Below are 18,658 nucleotides of genomic sequence, written 5' to 3'. Positions count from 1 at the left end.
GTCTTTCTTTTACCTAAAGTAAAAACTAAGAAATTATGTCTCAAACCTACGTATATTATTTTATATTGCATAGAATAAAAATTCTAATTTTTTCATTGAAAAATAAACAAATAAATAAGAAATCAAGTCAAATGAATATAAACGTAAATGTAAGACCAGTAACTAGGAAACAACTAGAAGAAAACAGTGGACATTGGTCTGGACAAGTACTTTTGTGTATATAACACCCCAAAAGCACAGGCAACAAAAGCAAAAATTGATAAATGGCGTCACATCAAATTAAAAAGCTTCTGCACAGAAAAGAAAACAATCAACGGAGGAGAGACAACTATCAGCATGGGAGCAAATATTTGCAAACTATTCATCCGAGAAGGGATTAACAACCAGAATGTGTAAGGAACTCAAACAGCTCAATGACAAAAAGATCAAATTAAAAAAAATGCTCAACATCACTAACCATCAAGGAAATGAAAATCAAAGCCACCAAGGTATCATTCACCCCAGGAAGAATGGCTATTACCAAAAATGGGGGAAGGAGAACTCATACACATTATTGGTGGGAATGTAAACTAGTACATTCATGACAGAAAGCAATGGGGAGGCTCCTCAAAAAAACTGCAAAATAGAACTACCGTCTGATCTATCTACTTCACTACTGGATTTATATCCAAAGGAAAGGAAGTCAGTATGTCAAAGAGACATCTGCACTGCCACGTGTACTGCAGCACTATTCACAACAGTCAAGACATGGAATCAATCAAGGTATCCATCAATGCATGAGCGGATAAACAAAATGTGGTAGACATACATAACAGAATATTATTCAGCTATAAAAAAATGAAATCCTATCCAACATGAATGGAACTGGAGGACGGTATGTTAAGTGAAATAAGTCAGATACAAACAGACAAATATCACATGTTTTCACTTGTAAGTAGAATATAAAAAGTTGATCTTGGGGTGAGGGATGTAGCTCCGTGGTAGAGCACATGTCTCGTGTGAACAAGGATCTGGGTTTGATCCTAGCGCTGCCAAGAAAAAAACATTCATACTCATTACAGAATAGAAAGACATTAACAGAGGCTTGGAAGGGTGATAGAGAGGGTGGTTAATTGTTGGAACTGTAGGAATAACCTCTGATGTTCTGTCACACAGTGGGGTAACAATGGGGTAATCACTGTGGACACCAATTATTATTATTATTTTTAATATTTATTTTTTAGTTATAGTTGGACACAATACCTTTATTTTATTGATTGATTTTTATGTGGTGCTGAGGATCAAACCCAGGGCCTCACATGTGCTAAGCGAGTGTTCTACCACTGAGCCACAATCCCCAGCCCAACAATTATTATTATTTGTGGTGCTGGGGATTGAACCCAGGGCCTCAAGAATGCGAGAAAAGCATTCTATCAGTGAGCTGTGCCCCCAGTCCAATTAAAAAATAACTAGTAGAGAGGATTTTTAATGCTCCCAATACAAAGAAATTATAAATGTTTAAGGTGATGAATACTCCAATTATACAGATCTGATCATTGTACACATAAATATGTATGATCGTTATGTGTCACTTAAAATGTTTTTAAATGTTAAAAAAAAAAAGCAGGCAGAAGACTTGAAGGGTCATTTCACAAACAAGAGTATGCAAATATGGATGCATATGGTAAGATACTGAACCTTATTTGTCACGAGGGAAATGCAACTAAAAAACACTGAGACACTGGTGCACCCCAACAGGATGGTTACCATTAACATGATCAATGATGCCAAGGGTCAACGAGGAAGTAGAGTAACTGGAATTTCAGTGGTGGCCCTGAGTGGGCACAGCTAGGTGCATGGCCAGAACCCAACCACTTTGGAAAACCAGTGGCATCCGCTAAAGTCAGGTCTATTTATAACATGACAATTTCCTTTCATTTTTATATACTCAAAAGAATAAGGGCGGGGCTGGAGATATAGCTCAGTTGGTAGAGTGCTTGCCTTGCATGCATGAGGTCCTGGGTTCAATCCCCAGCACCACTAATAATAATAATAATAATAATAATAATAGTGTGTGAATGTTTAGAGCAGCTTTATTTATCATAACTTCACATTAGAAACTATCTGAATGCCTACCAATAGTATATGAGATAAATATATTGTGATGTGTCCACATAAGAGAAAACAATAAAGGAGAAGAAACTACTGTTCCCATGGGCATAATGTTGAGCAAGCACCCCGCTGTTTCTGGGTTGGGTACCAGAAATATTCTATTTCTCCATCTGAGGAGTGGTCACATGTGTGGGTAGACATGTAAAAATTCACCAGTTTATTCACTTAAGACTTGTGCACTTTTCTGTGGTAAGTCTAACTTCCATCCAAAAAGCAAACACAAGGTTGCTGTGTGTCATGTGTTTGTCACAGAGCAGGCAGAAGAAAGGCGGCAGCAAGCCCACTGCACTAAGAAGTAAAATCAATAAATGGGATGGTATCAAACTTGAAAGCTTCCTCACAGCAAAGCAAATCATCAAGAACATGAAGAGAGAGCCTACATAATGGGAAAATATCTTTGCCACCTGCACTTCAGATACAACATTAATCTCCATGATATATAAAGACCTCAAAAATCTTAACACCAGGGCTGGGGATGTGGCTCAAGTGGTAGAGCGCTCGCCTGGCATGCACGGGGCACTGGGTTCGATCCTCAGCACCACATAAAAATGAAATAAAGATGTTGTGCCTACCGAAAACTAAAAAATAAATATTAAAAAAATTCTTTCTCTCTCCTAAAAAAATCTTAATACCAAAAAATAAATAACCCAATCAATAAATAGGCAAAGGAACTAAACAGGCACTTCATAAAGAAGAAATACGAATGACCAACAAATATATGAAACAATGTTAAACACCTCTAGCAATTAGAGAAATGCAAATTAAAACTACACTGAGAGGGGCTGGGGATGTGGCTCAAGCGGTAGCGCGCTCGCTTGGCATGCGTGTGGCCCGGGTTCGATCCTCAGCACCACATACAAACAAAGATGTTGTGTCCGCCGATAACTAAAAAATAAATATTAAAAAATTCTCCCTCTCTCTCTCTCTCTCTCTCTCTCTCTCTCTCTCTCTTAAAAAAAAGAAAAGAAAAAAAAAAAAACTACACTGAGACTCAATCTCACTCCAGAAAGAATGGCAATTATCAAGAACACAAGTAACAATAGATGTTGGTGAGGATGTGGGGAAAAAGGTCCACTCATACGTTAAGGGTGGGACTGCAAATTGGTGCAACCATTCTGGGAAGCAGCATGGAGTTCCTTGGAAAACTTGAAATTGAACCACCATTTGACTCAGTATCTCACTCCTCAGTAAGGACCCAAAGGACTTAAATCATCATACTATAGCGACACAGCCACATGAATGTTCATAGCAGCTCAATTCACAATAGCTAAGCTATGGAACCAAACTAGGTGCCCTTCAACAGATGAATGGATAAAGAAAATGTGGTATATATACACAGTGGAATCTTATTCAACCATAAAAAGAATGACTTTATGGCTTTGGCTGGTAAATGGATGGAGCCGGACAATATCATGCTAAGTAAAATCCCCCAAACCAAAGGCCGAACGTTCTCCCTGATGTGAGAGTGTTAACACTCATAAGGGAGGGGAAGGGAAGAATAGAAGTTCATTGGATTAGACAAAGGGGAATGAAGGGAAGGAATGGGGGATGGGAATAGGAAAGACAGTAGAATGAATCGGACATGTATATATAGTATGTCAAAATACGCTCTACTGTCATATATATCTAAAAAGAACAAATAAAAAAGTAAAAATTAAAAACAAAACAAAACATTGCACTAAGTGCTGCTCAGACCACAGGAGTCCAGGGTTGCAGGGCTGGGAGCCACCCTTTGTAAAGAAAGGGTCACAGACAATCAGAGCATGTCATGATGGCAAGATAAGAAGGACAAAGGAACTACCCACTACATGAGGAATGGCTGAAGAAAGTGGAGAAGATGATGTTAGGAACAAAGAACACAGTGTCTTCAAAGGGTGAGTGACTCTCTGCAGAATGAGAATTAGACTTTTTCTTTGCAGCTTTAAAGCAGTGATCTCGAACCTTAGCTGTATCTGCATGCCCTGGAGGGTTGTTAGAACACAAATTACTGAGCCTTTTTCCCAGAGTCTCTGATTCAGCAGGTTTGGGGCAAGACTCACAATTTGTATTTCTAACTAGTTTCCAGGGACATGCTGCTGATGTTGCTGCTGCTGGTTCAGAAGCACACTCTGGTAGCCCCCGTCCTAGTGTGCATAAACGGAGAGTTGTTTGTGCTTTTGTTAATAATAATAATGATGAAAACTTGGGTTTATGGGAACCCAATGTATCAGCTCTTGTGTTATATACTTTTGCAATGTTTTCTCACTGTAAGGGGACTGTGATTCTCTCCATTTTAGAGACACCCAAAGGCTCAGTTTTCTACAGGTCTCACAGCATGGACTAAATCCCTCTGACTCTGAGCCTCAGCATGCTCAGGCTGAGGCCAAGTGGCTACGGGCAGGGATGGTGGAAATGGAGTTCTGCTTGTGAGTGGGAGGTTTCATTTGCATTAGATAATTCCAGACACTCAAAGTTAGGCTAGCTTCAACTGGTAATTTTTTTTTTTTTTTCTGGCACTGGGGATTGAGCCCAGGGTTGCTTTATCACTGAGATTACGTCCCCAGCCCTTTTTATTTTTTTTTTATTTTGAGACAAGTCTTACTAAGATGAAGAGGGCCTTGCTATGTCTCTGAGGCTGGCCTTGAACTTGAATCTTCCTGCCTCAGCCTCCTGAGTCGTTGGGATAGTCGTGCACTGCTTCACCTGACTCAGCTGGTAATTTTAAGCACTAGCACATATTATTCACCATCTCACCAGGATGTTTGTGGCCACTGGTCTAACTCTATGATGCTTCTGAGTCATTTCACCTCCTCCTCTCCTCCTATCCTCATTGACACCTGCAGTGACCACTTCCTTCACCTTCCAAGCAGACTGAACACTAAAGAATTTATCAGGATATTTTTTAAAAATATTTTTAGTTGTAGATGAACATAAGAACTTTATTTATTTATTTTTATGTGGTGCTGAGGATTGAAACCAGTGCCTCACATGTGCTGGGCAACCTAACAGCTCTACTACTGAGCGACTACCCCAGCCCTATCAGGATATTTGTTAAAGGAGGCACCTCATGCACACATCCACGTCTGCTGTTTCTGTTCATGTAGTGGTAGGTCACCTGGCTACCCAGGTGTGGTCCTGGCACAAGCTATCCGCCACCCATACCAACTCCAGACAGAGTCTGCCAATCCACTCTCCAAACTGGCCAGCAGGGCCGTGATGTGGCCGCTGAGATGATAAACTCCGGAAGTGGGGGGAGGGATGGCCTTATGCCCCAGAATGGCCAGAGACACTGCAGGATGTGCTTAATGACCTTAAACTGGAGGCTTCAATCTCCTGCTCCTGCCAATCTGGGAAGCAGAAATCACAAAGGGCCCTGGGGACCAAGGACAGGCCTGTGGTCACTTCAAAGATCCTGCCAAGCATGATAATCAGTCCAAGCCTCAGTGAGTCCCCTCTAGGCTGGTGATACAGCTCCTTGTTCATTTGAAAAAATATATTTAAGGTTTTCAATTATAATAGAAACTAACAAAAACAAAATGGGTTTGTATCCTAAGGAATCTCAGTGGGTAAGGGCTTCTGGCTTTTATTTCCTCGATGCTCTAGTATCTTGTTTACCTTCTCCTGTGTTATTCCCAGGACATAGATTACCTAAGGATGGGCCAAGCTCTGTGATGGGGTTTTTGCTTATCAACTTCCACATGTAATCACAGGACTTCAGTATACCGGGAAGTTGAAAATCTGGGCTCCCAGCAATGCATAAACCCAATGGTGAGGTTTGTGCATTGGAAGAGCAGAAATAAACAGATAATTATCTCTGGGATAGGTTGGGAGCCCCCAAAGAGGGAACCTAGGAAGGTCAAAATACACTTCCGGAGGGAGCTGGCCCTCACAGCAATGAATTGACTGGTCTCCAGAGCTACAGATCTTCACTTCTGCAGACTCTCTCTTTCCGGTGATTCAGTTGTTCCACATTTCGGGGTCTCAGATTGCTTTCTGGAGCTTTTGAGAGATGGGCACAATTCCCTTTCAATTTATAAGAAGGGAAATTAGAAGGTAGTTAAGGGGCCATCTAGGGTTTTTGTTTTATTTGTTTTTGAGGTGTTGGGGGATCCCAGAGCCTACACAGCATGCTAGGCAAACACTCAACCACTGAGCTATATCCCCAGCCCCCAAACCAAGATTTTGCCTTTCAAATGTAAGAATGACCACATTGTTGGACGTGGTGGTACATTGGTACATGTCTGTAAACCCAGCGCTGAGGCAGGAGGATAGCAAGTTCCAGGCCAGCACAGCAACTTAAGGAGGTCCTAAGCAATTCAGTGAGACCCCATCCCAAAATAAAAAATGAAAAGGACTGGGGTAAAATGATCCTGGGTTCAATCCCCAGTACCAAAAAAAAAAAAAAGTTTGATATAGACTATTTAAAAATAAAATATATGTTTTATTACACAAGAGAAATTTTAAATAAATCATCGACAGTACATTTTTAAAAAATGACTACAAAATGCCCCAACCAAGAAGAGATTTGGTGTTAGTGGGGTGTTTTGGATGAATCTAGGGTCATGGGCATGCTAGGCAAGGGCTTTACCACTGAGCTTTATTCCAGCCTCAAGAATAAACATTTGAGCAGTATATGGTGGCACACACCTATAATCACAGTGACTCCAGAGTAAAGCAGAAGGATTGCAAGTTCAAAGCCAGTCTCAGCAACTTAGTGAGACCCTGTCTCAAAATGAAAAATAAAAAGGGCTGGAGATGTGGCTTGGTGGTTAAGTGTTCCTGGGTTAAATCCGCATGTGCGTGTGTGTGTGTGTGTGTGTGTGTGTGTGTGAGTGAGAGAGAGAGAGACGTTTGAATACATAACACAAGGGAAAAATAGATTAGCCAGCGCCCTTGAGGAACTTGTTTTAATTGGGAGATAAACTATATAAATGTAAAACTAAAAGTCATTGTAAAGGTGTTGTGCAAATAATCCACTCACCAGCTATTTATCCAGGACCTGCTCTCAGCAAGGCATTATGAGTTAAGATGTAGGTAAACACCAACCCCACATCAAGAACTCAAGGTGTAAATGGCTTCAGTCGGGGAGGAAAAGGAGCAATTAGTGGATTATAAGAGCTGACTCTGTGAGGACCATGTAGGGGTAAAGAGAGGCAGATGAGGCCCTTGTTGGAAATGGCGCTTAGTTAGAATTTATTTGAGGAAGGTTCCAAGAGGAATGTGAAATCCAAAAGAAAACTGGGATAAAAACTGACCTTTGAAGGACATTTTAAAATGGAATCCAGAGGCCTTAGAGGTCAGGCCTAGCATGTTATTAGGCTGTTGCCTGGGAAAGGACATTCTCAAACTGGCCATGAAAATGACACAGGAATGAGAACCTTTGAACAGGGCCAAGGCTGTGAAGCCATTAACACCTTTTATTGGAGGCTGCAGCGGTAAGGGGCCTCACAAATGACAAATGAACTTTACACCTAGAGAGCCCAGCAATCCATCATGAATGGCCCAATGATGTACAGTCTAAAAGAAAGCATTGCTATGTCAACACCTTTCTTTTCATGTACCTTGCAGAATTACCTTGGTCCTCAGTTTCTCCTTCCTTTTTAAAGTCCTGGCTAATCTGAGTTTCTTTGGAGCACTCATTCAGAGCCGTCTGATTCTGTGCTTTCTAGAACTGCAGTTCTCAGATCCCAAATCCAGTTCTTTTGCTTCCATGGTTTCTGAGTTTAAATTGATCAACAGGAGGTCAATACTGTGTGATACTGGAAAAAAGAAGAGATAAAGAAAGAGAGTGAATAAGCAAAGTCTTTCCCCATGCACATCTTCCTGACCCAAGTCCCAAGTCACCTTTTCCATGGAGCCTTCTAGGTGGAATCAGACACTTCCTCTCCTGGCTCTCAAACCATCCCTCATACAGAACCCCATTGCTACATGGATTCGTTACCGGTTTGTCTCAACCCAAGGTCTCCTTCAGTGCCAGCACCAAACAGGTCTTTTGCCTCTAAAGGGACTGAGTCTTGTATTCACAGTGGAGTGCCTCACTTCATTTTTGCTTGTTATTTTTGTTTCTTACTATTTTATTGCAGCATAACTTACAAACAACTGAGTGCAAAAATCTTAAGTGTGCAGTCCAGTGAATTTTCACATACATTGATACTTCTGTAATGTAGGGATGAAGAGGGACTTCCCTCTGTCCCCTGGAAGTTTGTGGGAATAAATTGACAAAGATTAAATGGGAGAAAAAGTGCCTGGGGTTGTGGCTCAGTGACAGAGCGCTTGATAGCATGTGTGAGGCCCTGGGTTCAATTCTCAGCACCACATATAAATAAATAAAATAAAAGTCCATTGACAACCAAAAAATGTTTAAAAACTTTTTTTTAAATGGGAGAAAAGGTGTACAAATTTACTAACCTGCATAAGTGGGAAACCATAGCATGCCACGAGGTGTAGTCCCCACATGCTTAATATTATACAGGAACTTGCATACCCTTTTCCCTAGGGGAGGGAGAGAATGGGAAATAAATGTAGGTGAATTCTGAGGACTTTTAAAGGATTTTTAGGGGAGTGAATGGAGACACTCTCTTGGAATCTGAAGGAACCCAAAGAACAGACATTAGCTTGTCATGAAAGTCCATCCAGGTATGTTACATTTCTCAGTTTTCTTTTCTGAGCCAGATGACAGGATTTCAGGGTGAAGATAGAAGGTAACTGGGTTCCCTTCTGCAGTATGATCTTAATGCTGATAAAGGAATTCCACTGCCCCTCTCTGTGCACTGGAGGGAAGAGAAACAAGACGGGTTGCAGGAGGAGCTGGTGATGTAGCTCAGTGGTAGAGCATATGCTTAAGACCCTGGGTTCAATATCCAGCATACACACACACACAACTATAATGATGTGGATTCTGAGCCTTCTTTTCAGACTTTTAAATTTTCTTTAGGTTAAATTGCTTAGTATACCAAAAAATGCAAAATTGGGGGAGGGTATTATTATTCTTTGAGTCCTGACAGTAACCACCACCCCAGATCAAGCTACAGACGGCTCCTAGCAACCCATACACTGTGGGCTGCTTCACTGTGGCAGAGTCATTGTCCTTGTGGCAGAGGAGCAGGGCAATGCAGCGGAGAGCACCAGCTAGGGAAATTATGAAATAATTTCAGGTGTTCAGGCTGGAAAAACAAAAACACTAGGCAAAGCCTTTGTACGTGAAGAATTAACATGCACAGAGCAGATCTGTTCTCTGTGGGGCTCTGGGGAGCAGTTATAGGGAACATTTCAGTTTAGCACAAGACCCTTCCTACCACCAGAGCTGACCCACCTTGGAAGCAGATCTCCAGGGAATGACGAGAAGGCCCTCATCGATACAGGTGTCAGACAAGAACAGAACTGACCAGCACTTAACAGAGACTATGGTGGGATAGGGACTTTGTTGGAGGTTGTTCCTCCCAACTCTATGGTTCTGGAATTCTGCGATAGTGGCAGAGAGGACTCAAAAACTGTGATTATGATTTGTCCTTATTTCAGAGGATAACTGTTCATTTTATTACAAGTACTGCGCAGGCCCACCATTATCATCATTTGGTAAATACTAATCATCATCTACAGAGCAATTGAGCCCAAGGGACCCTGGACATCTCCTCTGGGACTCAACGTCTTGAGAGGGAAGGAGCAGAGGCTGGGGATGGAACCTTCATCTGCAAGAGAAGTTGGCTGTCCCCACCTCATGCCAAATCCTCTTGGGATCACCCACCCAAACACTTCCTTGATCCTTTCAGTTTTGGTCCCCTGGCAGGCAAATGGGCATGATGTCATGACTCTTTCCACTACTAGAACATCTGGGCAGAGGATACACAGTAGGGGCTTACTGCTCTGCCTCTTGGGGCCTGTACAGGAACCATGGCCAAATATAAACCCACCGTGGCCGCCTGGGAGAGGGACAGTCTGGGTCCCCAGCAGGGTCCTGGGAGAACACCCAGCCTGGAAGTCCAAATAACCCCCTATGCCCTACCAAGTCCTTTTCTAACAGAAAAAAAAGAACTGTCCCAAAACTCTTTCCCGCGGCCCCCTTCTAAGAATTATTTCAGATTTCCCCCTGGGATTACTCCAGGTCACTGCTCTCCTTCCTCCAGCCCCTCCCCACACTGGGAAGGACCGAGATGGAGTCTGATCAGAATAAGAACATCATCCCCTTTCCCGCACCCTTCCAGGGAGTAGATGAGATGGCTGGTGAAGACAGACGTTCAGCCCTTCCTGGGAGCTTGGTGTGGGGAAGATCCTGGGGTTTCATTCTAAAAGACAATGAACTTAAGCTTCTGAGACTATATGGAAGCCGCGAATACTCTCCTAAGATAAAATGCATATATGACATTTTGCTTTCCATATTGCAAAACTAGACAGGCACTGACAGGCCCTCGAAGTGCATCTGCGGAGCCCCTGGGCTTCAGGCTTGAGGCTCCGCGGCGTCTCCTCCGCGGACAAAGCCGCGGGTGTGTCGGGGAGGCCTCGGGGCTCTCCCGCCGGCTAGAGCGCAGGCGGGTCGCGCTCTCCAGCCTCTCGCTGGGAGCACCAGGACACCTCGGGCGCTCAGTCTGCCGGGCTGTGCAGTGGGCGCGCGGGGTCCCTGGGGGCCGCGTAGCGGCGGTGGCCGGCTGCCGGCTGGGAGTGGGGGCGGGGAGCGCGGGGAGCGCGGGTTGGTCCCCGCCGCGGGGGCGGGCGAGCGCTGGTGCTCGGCGAGCAGCGGGAGGCGGGCGCCCGGCACCGCGCGAGGGAGGCTCGGAGCCGACGCGGGCAGGGCGGCAGAGGCGTCCCCGCGCTGCGGACCGAGGGCGGGCCTGGCCGGGCGGCCCCTCCCCGCCCCTCCCTCCCGGCCACTGGCCTCCGGGCCCGGCCGGCCTCCCGCGGGCGCGCGGCACTCGGGCACCCGGCTCGCTCCGAGCCACAGCCGCGAGCCCGCCCGGCAGCCGAGGCCATGGGCTGCGACGGCCGCGTGTCGGAGCTGCTCCGCCGCAACCTGCAGCCCACGCTCACCTACTGGAGCGTCTTCTTCAGCTTCGGCCTGTGCATCGCCTTCCTGGGGCCCACGCTGCTGGACCTGCGCTGCCAGACGCACAGCTCCCTGCCCCAGATCTCCTGGGTCTTCTTCTCGCAGCAGCTCTGCCTCCTGCTGGGCAGCGCCCTCGGGGGCGTCTTCAAGAGGACGTGAGTGCCTCGCCCGCGCGTCCCAACTCGTGGCCCCAGGTCTGTCCGCGACCTCCCTTCCCTGCCCCCCGCCTCATCGCTGCCCCTGCAGCCGCAGGCTGCCAGTCGCTCCCACCTTCTGGCTGGCGGCGACCACCTTACCCAGCTCTGCCAGCTGTGCCGGCCCTCGCCCAACAGCTGCCTTCCTCCCCCACCCCAGCTCTCCCCCGGAAAACTCTAGGGACTGAAGGTGACTTCTGGATTATTTATTTGTCTTTGCTTACCCCTGTAAGAGGGTAAAACCAGCCCTCATCCGCTCCCCCCAACCCAGCCCGTGGGCAGAGGAGTGATGGAGTTTGCAGAGGTGGGGAGGGACCCCTCTTGCGCAGCTTGTCTGAGGTTTGTCGGTGGCCCCAGCTGCCCGGGAGCAGGAAAGGGGGTGCAGTTGGCAGTGAGGTGGAAAAACAGAGGGACTGCCAGCTCAGGGGCAGTGCTGGTTGCCAGGGCTGGCCTGTGGTTTGACCAGGTGCCCGGGGTGACTACACTCACAGTCAGCTCCACATCGGTTGACGGCCATCTACCCAGGTGGCTACGGGGCTGGTGGGTTGGTTCTATGTGGTGGCCCCTGAGGGAGCCAGGACATGGTTACTGCTTGGCCCCTGAAGTCAGAGCCCTTCTGTCTCTGAGAACACACACTGACAGCATTGGTGAGGCTAGGTAGAAAGGCCCAGAGCCTCATCCATAACTTGGTAAAGTGATCCTCCTAGCTGGTGCCAAGGTCCCCTCCAGTCCTACTCCCATGTTACTCCTCCCTGACCTCTGCAGAAGTACAGAGCTCTGGACTTTCCCTGGCCTAGTGCCCAGTGATGCCCCTTTGAATGCCATTGTAGAGACTCCTTCTCCTGGCTCATTGGACAGGACCACCTGTACCAGGCCTTTCTGGAAGGACAGCAGGATTGACTGCCTACAACTGGGAAAACAGACCCAGAGCCAGGGAATAGGTGACTTCACACCAGACACTGCTGTCCGATTTCCCTAGTCCCCCCTCCTGACTGAGTGGTTTCCTGGATTGCAGGGACTCCATCAGGCAGCTGGCCTGGGAACAGAACCACAGTTGGGCTATCCCTGAGAAACCTCTGGAGGGGCCCTTCTGAGCCAAGAGCTCTTGCCCTCTGGCTCACTCCTAGGAGTGTGCAGAAGGGTGAGTTTTCCTCTGCACCTCACTTCCAGAGTTGATGGAGAGAAGAATTATAGGTGTCAGTGCAGGGGGACCCTAGTTTAAGCCACCTACACTTACCCATCATTAGCAATGAGGGAGTGATTAGCCCCGTTTTCCCCCAAACCCTCTTTAAACCAAAGAATTCTGCTTTTAAGAACCAAATCTTGGGCTGGGGTTGTGGCTCAGTGGTAGAGCGCTTGCCTAGCATGAGTGAGGTAATGGGCTTGATCCTCAGCACCACATCAAAATAAATAAATAAAATAAAGGTATAGTGTTCATCTACAACAAAAAGAAAAAAAAAAAAACCCAAATCTCAGCCAGGTGTGGTAGTGCCTGCCTGAATCCCAGCCTACTTGGGAGGTTGAGGCAGGAGGATTGCAAGTTCAAGGTCAGCCTGGGCAATTTAGATCCTGTCTTGAAATTAAAAATAAAAAGGGAGCTTGGAGTGGAGCCCAGTGGTAGAGTAGCCCTGGGTTCAATCCCCAGTACCAAATAAATAAAGAAATAAATAATAAGTCTCCTTATGTACACCACTAGTTTTCACGGGTTTTGAATAAGATTAGATGTATAGGAGATTCAGAAAACTTCAAGAAAAAGCTCAAGATCCATTCTACCTAGAAATTTAATCAGAAATGAAGAGAGAGTATCTCTAAATCTGAGAGGTATTGTGTTGTGTTTTCAGTATTCTGACTTATGCGCTTTCTTACCTGGAATGTTTTAGGAATATGTATAGTTCAAAAGACAGGAAGGCGAAAGGACATAATTCTAAGTGACAGGTTGGCAGGCCTGCTTTTGTGACATGAGCAGAGATGTACACCCAACTGGGTCATCTCTTCCTGGCTAGTTTTGTGCAGTGGCTCTTACTCAATTGGGGCTCTCTAAACAGGCAACAGAGAGGGTCCTGCCGAGAAAATAGACTCACAGAAAAGAAACTCAATAATGATAACAATAATATTGAACTTTACTCCATGCCAGGCATTATTAGTACTTTACTTGTATCAGTCTATTTAATTTTCACCACAACTCTGCAAAATAGTACTTTTTCTCCATGTTATATATGGAAGCTGAAGCACAGAGAGGTTAAGAAACTTGCCCCACATCACACAGTTATTAAGAAGAGACGTAGCTAGGATTTGTACCTCGGTATTTGACTTTAGAACTAATACTTTGGCAGTGGCTTGATGAAGCAGTCAACATCAATTCTATGGAGGAGGCATAGGCATGAGATGAGTATCCCTGTGAATCTTCATGGATTGAGCATTTCTGGACTCTGGCAGCTCCTGGGAAGCCAATGGTGGGCCTCTGGGGCTTCTTGCTGGGATCTCTGAGAATGAGATAGGTCCTATCAGTGGTTCAAGTTTAAATTCTGAACTTCAGTCCTCCTACTCCAAACATAAAATGTCACAAAGAACTCTTTCCTTCAGTGTAAAGCAAAAAAGCAGACTTCCTGTCGAAATGGGGGGATGCAACCCTAAGTCTAGTCAAGCACCTAGCTCCCTTGGGGTAGTTCTCAAGGTAGCCCCCCACCCCCAAATAAACAGTGCCTCCGTCAGCCTTGCACCAGTCTCTAACATTGCTGCCACAGCCTTGCCTCAGTTGAAAAGCTAATACCCCCACAAGTGCTTTTCAGCTTAAGTGATTACCAGCCAGTGTGCCAGGCTGGCACTCAGGAGTGGGGGATTCGTTTAACAAATCTTCAAGGGCCAGCTGTTGCGAGGGCGCAGAGGAAAGTGACGAATGACACATCAGAGAGTCAGGCATCACCTCCTTCTCTGGGCTCTGCACAGGGCTTGCCTACTACTTAGCCCAAAATGAGGACCCTGGACTGGAGGCGCCTTCTGGATGCCTCCCAGGGCAGGCAGTGGAGGGGCAGCGCCTGCAGAGCTGGGATGCCCAGGAGGACTTGAGCCCCTCTCTGCTCAAGGTAGCACCAACCTTTCTCTGTCTCTGTCTCTCTGTCTCTGAGGCTTCTAGCATAGACAGAGACCTTGAAAGAGGTCACCACATGCAGACCTGGAGGGAGGAAGAAGGGTGCAGTTACAGCCATAAGAACCTGAACTAGCCCGTCCTTAGGAAAATCTTGCTTAGCACAAGAAGGAAACCTTTCAGAAGAGAGAAAGAAAAGCTACCTGTTGGCAGGTGAAGAGGCCTGTGCTTTATCACACAGGACAGGGAAAGGGCACTTAGACGGAAGGCACAGGTTTTCCCGGGTTTCTTGTGGACCTGTCCAACCACTCTGGGCAGCTGAGAACTTCTCTTATCTCGGAGTTATTGGAGCAGATAAGTGACTTTCATAGCTTCCCCAGCCTTTTCCCAGCCTCCTCTGGCCTCTCCCCGTCAATACCATCTGAATTGAAGGCTTGTCAAAGTCTTCCCTTTGCCCTATTCACTCTTGCCTCAGCCACCTCCCCCACCACCTCTCTCTCTCCAATTCCTTCTAGTCTGCAAGTACTGCCTGCCCCAAACCCAGCTCTGTCTGTCCTCCTGCCCCTTGTAACAAACCCATTCTTCACACCCCATTTAAGCAATTTTGAGATCTGCCCCACAAATTTCTGGCTCCCTGCTGTGCCCAGAACACAACCCAATCCAGTTCCCCTCTGAGCTGGGCTTTGGTTGACCTCCCATCCAGAAACCTTTTGCCTGTCCCTTCATGGCTTCTCTGCCTTTCAGCCTGCCCTAGATCCATTCCAGAGCCTCCTGGGATCCCAGCACCAGATATGGTGGTTGTTTTAAAAACCTACCTCAACATAGTCACCATAGGACCCAGCAAGAGAAATGAAAGCATGTATCCACACAAAAATTTGCATATGAATGTTCATAGCAGCATTATTCATAATAGTCAATAAGTGAAATCAACCAAATACCCAAGAGTAGATGGGTGGATAAATAATATGTGGCAATGGGGTACCATTCAGCCATTATGCTAAATGAGAGACCGGTCACAAAAGACCACAGAGTATATGATTCCACTTATGTGAAATGCCCAGAATGGGGGAATAAGTCGTCACAGAGCATTGGTTACAGTTGCCTAGGGCAGGAGGTGGTGTGGAGAGGGGTGAGGGGGTGACTGCTAACGGATATGGGTTTTTCCTTCTGAGATGACCCAAGTGGTGATGGTTTCACAACTCAGAACATGATCAAAACCATGGAATTGTATCCTTAAGTGTACAATTTTAAGCTGGGTGTGGTGGATTACACACACATGTGATCCCAGGAACTCAGGAGACTAAGGCAGGAGGATCACAAGTTCAAAGCCAGCCTGGGTAAATTAGCGAGATACTGTCTCAAAATAAAACTTTAAGGAAAGGGTTGGATGTAGGTCAATGGTAGGACACTTGCCTAGTATATAGTAGGCTTTGGGTTCAAATCCCAGTACCACACACACACACACACACACACAATTTGAATTTTATAGTATACAAATTATATATCAATTTTTTCATTTAAAAAAACCTCAAAACTCATTCTGTCTATTAATTCACTCATTGAACATCTCTCTCTCTGGAGCCAGACCCTGTTTCAGAGGTGAACATGCCAGACAAGGCCCCTGCTTTTATGGAGCTTATGTTCTGAAGGGCAATTTTAGGTGGTGAGTTAAAGGAAATGAAGCAGGACAGGGAGGAAGAGTGGCAGAGAAGGAGCCTATTTTAGCTGAGTGCTCAGAGAAGGCCTCTCTGAGCAGGTGACATTAAAGCTGATACCTGAATGAACAGAGATAGCCAGGCGTGCAAAGAATGGGGTGGGGTAGGGGTGGCCTGGCAGACAGGTGCAAGTTCAAGAAAGTCTAAGGTGCACATCCCTTTGGCCCAGCACCCCAGTCTGCCCTGCACAGGGATATTGTCATGCACAGGGTGCAGCCCTACCCTGGGTCTAACAGGGCGGTCAGGCTTGTGTGCCCCTCTCCTGACTCCCCCCAGTCTCAATCCTAGCCCCTGAAAAAGGTGAGATGTCACTATGGAGTCTGGGATGACTGAGTTGGGAGGGAAGCCTCCTCTCTTCTTTGCCATCATTCTAGCTTGAGATAGAATCATTAAGATGTCCTAGCTCCTTGGGGGTCCCTGCCTCCTGGTTTCTTGTCCATGAATCCCATGCCATCTCATCCAGGAGCTGTCTGCCCCTTTGGGAATGGATAGGGGCTGGGCTTCTGATTGCTCTACAGTTCTGCTGTCCTTCTCCCCTGGTCCTTCAAAGAAGAAACTGTCCAACTGAGCAGGGAAGGAGGAAGGAAGATGTTGAGCACCCTTGCTGTCTAGTGGGAGCCCCTGAGCAAAAGCGTAGGTGAATGTCAGTGCCTCCAGACCCTGGGGCTGCCCAGATGGCTTGGGGCTGGGCCTCAGCAGCAGTCTTCCTCACTCTGGGGTGGAGGGCAAGAATGGGGGACTGGCACCTAACTGCCCAGACCTCTTCTTATTTGGAGCCATTCAGTCCCTCCTCTTTGCACAGAACCAGGTGACAAAGCAGGTGCCCCAAGCAGGTCCAAGTCAAGGTGGCCACGTATCTATCTGGGGAAGGCAGAACACCTGGGCTGAGAAGGGTCAGCACTGTCCTCAAGGTCACACAGCAGACACAGCCAGGCAGGCACCTCCAGCAGAGCCACAATTAGACTGGGAGAGAGAGGACCCTGGCTCCCCCACATTTGCACCTTCTGTGTGAAGACATTAGTAAGCACCTTGGTCATCGCCCAGACATAGGTTTCCGAGACTGTCCAGGCTGTTTCTGGGCTTCCCTAGAAACACTGGTCTTGTGGGGGAATAAAGGTTCTCCTCTAATAGGCCTGAGTTAACCTCTGAACCCAGGGCCAGGGAAAGGAAGGTCAATGACACTCTGTTGGGCTTTGCCTGGATTGGGTCCCACGTCCCAGCTCTCTTCTACTGCATGCTTTTGCCCTGCCTGGACCTCAGTTTCCTGATTTGCTGCATGGGTAGAACTCTCAGGTCCTTGCTGCCCCTGTAGTTGGGATGTTGTGTAGAGGTGAGTAGGGAACAAGGGACAGTTTCAGGTCTCTCTCACAGATCCTGGATCATTATCTCAGAGTCGCCACAGGTGCAGGTGCAGAGGTAGGCTTGGGGGAGACCCAGGGGTCTATGCCCAGCATTGACCTTTAGTGAGCTCAGGGGTGGGGTGGTGAGCACTGCCCAGCAGCCTTGGAGGAGGCTATGTGGGTATAGCAGAGGGAAACTGAGGCTCAGAGGGCTAAATATTAAGTGACTTGCCCTAAACCATATTCCAGGAAGGACAGAGGTGGGCCTAGAAGCTAGTATTCTGACTATAAATCCCACTACATCCTTGATGCCAAAACTCTTTTCACATTCTTATTCCATAATTTCCAATTACCCACATTCCTGGAAGGGGCATGGACCAAGTCATTTAAAAAGGCAATAAATGTCTTTCAGTCTGGATCTGGGACTTCTTTTTTTCTTGGCAACAATATATCATTTTAAAGAAATTTGTTCAGACTGATTTTTGGAATGCTCAGGCACAGCCCTGCTGAAGCAACTGTGAAGGGTGGGCAGTCTGGGATCAAAAAACAAGATTTTTTGTGATACATATGTCCCTATTTGTTTAGAACAGGTCTCCACCCCCCAAGAACCCAGGCCCAATATGGGCTCATCCCTCCCAGCCCCAGTTGTAGGTGTCAGACTCAAATCACAGCCTGACTCCTGTCAGGAAGCACAGTGAGAGCATTTCCAAAGCCTGCTCCTTCTGTCACTGGCCCTGGGGACCAAAAAAAAAAAAAGCCCCCTGTGGACATTTCATGTTCTTCTTAAGAATGACAAAGTGGGCCAGACATGATAGCTCACACCTGTAATTCCAGGGAGGTTGAGCCAGGAGGGTTGCAAATTAAAGACCAGCCTGAGCAACTTAGTGAGACCCTATCTCAAAATAAAAAAATAAAATAAAAAGGGTTGGGGATGTGGTTCAGTGATTAAGCACCTCTGGGTTCAATCCTTGGTACAAAAGGAAAATTAAAAAAAAAAAAAAAAAATGACAAAGTGAGCATTTGTCAGTACACACCAAAAAAATGACAAGCTGAGCTGGATCTGGTAATGCGCACCTGACATCCCAGTGCCTTGGGAGGCCGAGACAGAAAAATCAGGTCTGCCTGAGCAAATTAGTGAGACCCTGTCTCAAAATGAA

At 46.5% G+C, this 18,658-nt stretch overlaps 1 protein-coding gene and 1 long non-coding RNA gene across 2 annotated transcripts in view; one reads left to right on the top strand and one right to left on the bottom strand.

Moving 5' to 3' along the window:
• The first annotated feature begins 11,000 nt into the window (after positions 1-11,000).
• Mfsd4a (major facilitator superfamily domain containing 4A) overlaps positions 11,001-18,658 on the top strand; it is a 30,099-nt gene continuing 22,441 nt past the window's right edge. Inside the window, exon 1 of the mRNA XM_027934827.2 lies at positions 11,001-11,322. Within this exon, the coding sequence (XP_027790628.1) occupies positions 11,093-11,322 (230 nt within the window). The 5' untranslated portion in view covers positions 11,001-11,092. The remainder of the gene's footprint in view (positions 11,323-18,658) is intronic.
• On the bottom strand, positions 13,387-14,857 carry LOC139701412 (uncharacterized). Its single transcript, XR_011703987.1, has 3 exons — positions 14,650-14,857; positions 14,456-14,533; positions 13,387-13,844 (listed from the first exon to the last, which is right to left on the bottom strand). It is a non-coding gene; the product is annotated as an uncharacterized lncRNA (long non-coding RNA).

This window comes from Marmota flaviventris, chromosome 12, assembly GCF_047511675.1.
Source record: "Marmota flaviventris isolate mMarFla1 chromosome 12, mMarFla1.hap1, whole genome shotgun sequence".
NCBI classification, from domain to species: domain Eukaryota; kingdom Metazoa; phylum Chordata; class Mammalia; order Rodentia; family Sciuridae; genus Marmota; species Marmota flaviventris.
Note: the sequence above shows the minus strand (reverse complement) of the source record. Positions and strands in the feature narration are given on the sequence as shown.